At 35.8% G+C, this 6,080-nt stretch overlaps 2 protein-coding genes across 2 annotated transcripts; both read left to right on the forward strand.

Moving 5' to 3' along the window:
* Positions 1-1,973: 1,973 nt before the first annotated feature.
* LOC142638712 (disease resistance protein RPM1-like) lies at positions 1,974-2,915 on the forward strand. Its single transcript, XM_075812779.1, has one exon. The coding sequence runs from the start codon at positions 1,974-1,976 to the stop codon at positions 2,913-2,915; it is 942 nt and encodes a 313-aa protein (XP_075668894.1).
* Positions 2,680-5,839, forward strand: LOC142638719 (disease resistance protein RPM1-like). Its single transcript, XM_075812788.1, has 3 exons — positions 2,680-4,797; positions 5,292-5,342; positions 5,431-5,839. The coding sequence occupies exons 1-3, from the start codon at positions 3,063-3,065 to the stop codon at positions 5,532-5,534; spliced, it is 1,890 nt and encodes a 629-aa protein (XP_075668903.1). The 5' UTR covers positions 2,680-3,062; the 3' UTR covers positions 5,535-5,839.
* Positions 5,840-6,080: the final 241 nt, after the last annotated feature.

Below are 6,080 nucleotides of genomic sequence, written 5' to 3' on the forward strand. Positions count from 1 at the left end.
AGATATGTGAGAGGAAAAAAAAAACAGATAGAAAAATAACACACAATACAAAAAATTACGTAGTTCGGCAATTTACATACGTTCATGGAGTTACTGTGATTTACTTTTTCCAAAGAAAAATACAAGATGCGGCAGAAAATCTATTCCAGTGATTTACTATTTCCATGGACTAAACCTCAGAAAATCCCCTATTAAAACCGTTGCAGTTTTATATCGGGTCAGTTCATAATCCGGATCATCAAACACAAATTAATTAACTAGGCTCCATATAGCCCAATAGTGTGAAAGTAGGACACGCGACCAAAAATTCTATTGGAGGAGACAAAATTTTGGCATGCAGTGTCAAAATACTCTCTTCCTTCATCTAATTGAAAACTTTTCATTCTCGGATGGAGAATCATAGAACTCTTGGTGTCTTTCTTCAACCCTCAATACAAACTCAAGGTCCCAATATCATATCGATAGGGACTATTAAATAAATAAATTTATTTATTTATATAAAAGCTGGATTGGAGTTTACAATTGCTTCAAAGATTGGTTCAACATCATGGCCAAAATGGAAAAATACCCCTTTCGCCCAAAACAAGTAGTAGAATGCCCTTGTTCTAAAACTATTTAGGGATATGCTTCTATTTTAAACTTGATTTTCTAAAAATCGAGTTTCAATGAAAAACCCGATTTTTAGAAAATCGAGTTATAGGCAAAAAACTTGCAAAAACTTACATGGAACTCGAGTTCCATGTAAGTTTTTGCAAGTAACTCGATTTTGGTTAAATCAAGTTTTTTATTGAAACTCGATTTTAAAAAACATGAGTTTCAAAACAGGGGCATATCCCTAAACAGTTTCAGAACAAGGGCATTTTGCTAGAACTTTTGAGCAAAAGGGGTATTTTGCCATTTTGGCCCCAACATCATTTAGACTAAGGAGAATAAGATCCTCTTCATCAATAATTTTTTTTCTTACTAATGCATGGCAATCAACGAATTCTATTAAAGAGATTTCCTGTATTGTTGGTCTAAAGTTGATGAGTGAGTTGTAGGACTTGAGGACAAGATTGAGATACGTAGCATTTTTCTAGCTATTCACACATCTTACAAAATTTAGTAAAACGAGCTACCACGGAATGAACTCTAGGTATAATGGCGTATAAGTGTGGAATTGATCCAAGCTAGTTAGTGAAATTTGTTCTTGTCGATGCCATGTGGGGAAGTCAGGGTTAATTGTGATAAGGTGAAATTAAGATGGACATTTGTTCCATGGACAACATCAATTTAATATTGAATTTAAAAAAGAAGAAAAAAGAAGAGAAGAATTGATCAAGACTAAAAATGTATATTGTTTGATCAGCTTGATCGATGCAAGGTGACTAGACAAGAGCAATAAGAAATGAGGAGGGGGCCATTATTGTCACAAAATAAATATATACATATATATATATATACACACACACACCCACAAAAGATTCGTTAGTTAGGAGTTAGAAGATTTTAATTTTAGATGTCTCTATTGGACATATCAAGAGGTGCTAATTGAGGTTAGTAGCCACCTTTGGATAGCATCACTTACATTAATGAGCAAGGTTTGGAATTGAATACAAATAATTTTATTTCAAAATTTCTAGTTTTCTGTTATTTTAATGATTTATGAATATAGAGCTGGGCCAGTTAGCTTACTGTAATTGAACTTATTTGACATGTATTTTTGTGTCATCGTGTTTCTAAATAAGTAGGTTGTTGGCTTGAGGCAACGATTCTTTCGTTCTACTGCATCGCTGAGTTCGTAGGAGATTTTTCTTTTAGTGCACAATAAATTTGTAAAAGCTTTCAAGGAGAGCAGGGATATTGAGGTAAATTTTGAAACAGAGGCAAGTTTTTTGTTTAACGTCTAAATGTGATTTTATTTCTGTGACATCTAGCATTGAATTGGTTCGTTTGTAGGCAATTGTGGCCAGTGATCAAACAAGGGAGGAGAAATGGCAGAAAGTGCAGTCAGCCTAGCTATAGAGTATTTGGTCCCGTTGTTAGTTCAGGAAGCTAGATTGTTGAAGGGTATCCACGATGAAGTTGCAAGCATCAAAGGTGAATTAGAGTTCATTCGATCTTTCCTAAATGATGCAGATGCAAGGGCAGAGAAAGAAGACATGAGCAACGTTGTGAAAACATGGGTAAAACAGCTAAGGGAAGAAGCTTATCACATAGAAGATGTTATTGATGAATACATACTTCATTTTGCAAAACAAACTCATAGGCAAAGGAGAAGTATCTGTTTTCTCCCAAATGTTTTTCACTTTACCATGAAACTGAAACCAAGACATGTGATAGCCTCTGAGATTAGAGATGTCAACAAGAAACTCAAGGAAACCAGGGACAAATTTGAAAGATATGGCTTCAACACCATAGAGAAAGGTAGACCCATCAATGATGTTGGAGGTGTTTCGTGGCATGACCCTCGACTGAAATCCCTTTTAATTGAGGAAGCAGAGGTTGTGGGCATTGAGTCTCCCAGAGCTAAATTGACAGAGTTGTTGGTAGAAGGACCGACAAAAAGCATGGTGATTTCAGCAGTTGGCATTGGTGGTCTTGGCAAGACCACTCTTGTCAAAAAAGTGTATGATAGTGAGAAGGTGACAACACACTTTGATTGTCAGGCTTGGATCACTGTGACTCAATCATACAAGATGGAGGATCTATTAAGGGAAATGATAGAGAAATTTTACGAGACAATGATGGAGTGCGCTCCTAAGGAAATTGACACAATGAAAGAGACATCTCTAATGGAAGAATTGAAGCGGTATTTACGTGAACAGAGATATATAGTAATTCTTGATGATTTATGGGATACAGAATTTTGGGGACATATAAAATGTGCTTTCCCAGAGAATGATAAAGGAAGTAGAATAGTAATCACAACTTGAAGTGAGGATGTTGCTCCTTCTGAAAAAGAATCTCCATGTTATTATGTGTACAAACTGCCACCTTTACCTTTAGAAAAATCCTTGGAGCTCTTTTACAAGAAGGTGTTCCAACATGAAGGGGGGCATTGTCCTCCAGGTTTTGTTGAGATGTCACGTAGCATAGTTGAGAGATGTGGAGGGTTGCCACTAGCAATTGTGGCTATAGGCGGTCTTTTATCAACCAAAGAAAAGGTTCAATCTGAGTGGCACAAATTGCGTGATAGTCTTAGTTTAGAATTCGACATTAATTCATGCCTAAGAAGTATCCCCAGAATTCTATTTCTTAGTTATCATGATCTACCTTACAACCTCAAAGCTTGTTTCCTATATTTTGGCATGTTTCCAGAGGATTACTCTATTAATTGTGCAAGACTAATTCGACTTTGGATAGCCGAGGGTTTCATAAAAGAAAAGCAAGGAATAACATTGGAAGAGGTTGCACAAGACTACTTGAACAAACTCATTCATAGAAACTTGGTTCAAGTTGAAGGTGTCGATTCTATTGGCAAAACTAGAACTTGTCGAGTTCATGATATGATGCGTGAAGTAATTCTTTCTAAGTCAGAGGAATTGAGCTTTCGAACTGTTTCATTACAAAACTACTCAAGTTTTGATAAAATTGCTCGACACTTATCAATCCAGACGAATGTAAATAATCCTTTAGAGGGTATTACTAGTTCACAACCTCGATCTATTATCATGTTTGAGGAAGATAAATTGCCCAAGTCTTTGGTTACTGGTTTTTTTGTAAATTTCAAGCTTATGAAAACAATGGATTTTGAAGGTGCTGCAATTGATTACATTCCTAGAGAAGTGGGAAACCTAATCCATTTAAGATATTTAAGCTTGAGGGAAACGAAAGTACAAAAGATTCCGAAGTCCATTGGTAAACTTCACAACCTAGAGACTTTGGATTTGAAACGTTCTCATGTTTCTAAGCTACCAGTAGAGATTAGTGGGCTCCGTAAGCTACGATATCTTGCAGCGTACATTGAAAACCATGAAGTTGAACTCAATATTGAATCTCGACGAGCAGTGATGATACCAAGTGGCATTGGACAGTTAGAGTCCTTACAAAAGTTGTTTACAGTGGAAGTCCACAGCGCTAGCTTTATTGCAGAATTGGAAAAGCTGAGGCAATTGAGGAAGTTGGAAATTGCTAAACTGAAGAGAGAAGACGGGATGGCCTTGTGCACCGCATTAGAAAAAATGAGCCACCTTCGGGCATTGGATATCAGTTCGACAAGTGAGGAAGAAATTCTTGAATTGCAATCAATGTCTTCTCCTCCGCCCCTCCTACAAACTCTTTGCCTAAATGGACGACTAGTAAAATTGCCGGAATGGATTCCCAAACTTAAAAATATAGTTAGAATTCAATTATTCTGGTCAAGTTTACTAGATGATCCATTGAAGGTCCTTCAGGATTTGCCTTGTTTGATGAGTCTTCAGCTTCATGACGGATACAGTGGTGAGCAACTACATTTTGAGGAAGGAGGATTACAGAAACTCAAGGTGCTAGAGCTCAAAAACTTGGGAGGATTGAATAGTCTGATAATAGATGAAGGTGCCATGCCTCTTCTTGAAGAGTTTGTAATTGGACCCGCCTCACAGTTGAAGGAGGTTCCCTTCGGCATCAAGCATTTGAAAAGTCTGAAAAGTCTGGAATTTTATGATATGCCAAGGGAATTCGTGCTTAGTCTGCAACCACCCGAAGGCCCTGAGTTTTGGAAAGTAGAGCATATTCTCTCTGTTGATTTCTGGTATAGGACTCAAGCGGAAAACTACGAAGGGTATGACATTGGTGAGTCAGAATTGTTGGAATATCTACGAAATCAAGTCACAGGTACGCCCCAGTGCCCCACCCAGTAAACCATTTAGACCATTACATTTACCTTATTTCCAAAAGTTCTCGAACTTGCAATTGAAATTTTATTTTTTTATTTATTTTTTTTAATATCCTTCTGCTACTACATAGCGAAAAATTTAGATAAAATAAATTAGCATAAATGGTTACTGTAACCTTTCGATCTTTCCTGTGTTTTCTTCTTTTTCGTACCATTGCTTCTAACTAAATAGTTTGAAACTCGTCAATTAGTCTATATATAGATAAGATTGTGAGTAGCTACAAGAAATAATTGAACAAAAATCATTATGGAGAATATATTTGGTGAATCAGTCTCTTATTCTAGTATAGTAATTTGTAACATTATCATGTGATCTTCCTTATTATTACAATACTATTGTTGTAGTAATAACAATTTTTTATTTATAGTAATTTGCAACCAACTCTTTTAGTAAAGTTCTCATTCACATTACCAACTTTGTTTACTTTGATAGGTAAGGAGCCCGAATTAATGCTCAAATTTTACTTGCTAAGAAGCAAAATTTGTAAGCCTGCATTTCCCCTTTCACATATTATTGACTAATGTTTTGACCATTTCATTTTTATTTATATCGGTATTGTTATAACTGCTAGGCTTCAAATCCAACATCTCAAAGATTTTCAAGTGCCAGATCATACAAGAAACTGCCATTTTCTCAATCAACCAAAGCATCAGCGGTTGGTTCTCCCTTGTATAGCTCATAGCTGCCTTTGTCATTAGGTTGTTGTAATATATTATTGTTTGACTATATGAAGTGCATGAACCTCTTGAACACATGCCACGCAAAAGAGTGATGTTTAAGTTAAATTGTATTGTTGAGAGTGGTTCAAGTATGTAAAGTATTCATTGGTATGCTTGCTTATAAATGTAAGGGCTTTGATGTAGCAAAAGTATTATATTTTTAATGACATTTGCCTATAATTTGTGAAAGAGTAAACCATATGTATATGTTTTCTCTATTCATCCAAAGGAAAAACCAAATTAGAAAACTGTAATGAATAAGATTCTTTGTTTGGATTGGGGAAGGTCTTCAACTGTCTTTATAGACAAAGATCTTGTATGTTATATGGTGCTGTCATTTCTATTTTGTGTAGATTCTCTTGTTGCTGTGGTGTTGGGGCTGAGATTGTCGCAATTTCTGTTTTGGTGTTTGGTAGGTGTTGTTTTTTTGTCGTTTTGATTTAGCTTTTGTTGCTTCTTTTGAAACCTCTTCTATTGTGATTCTTCCTTCAATAAATTTGAA

This window comes from Castanea sativa, chromosome 6 (assembly GCF_040712315.1).
Source record: "Castanea sativa cultivar Marrone di Chiusa Pesio chromosome 6, ASM4071231v1".
NCBI classification, from domain to species: Eukaryota; Viridiplantae; Streptophyta; class Magnoliopsida; order Fagales; family Fagaceae; genus Castanea; species Castanea sativa.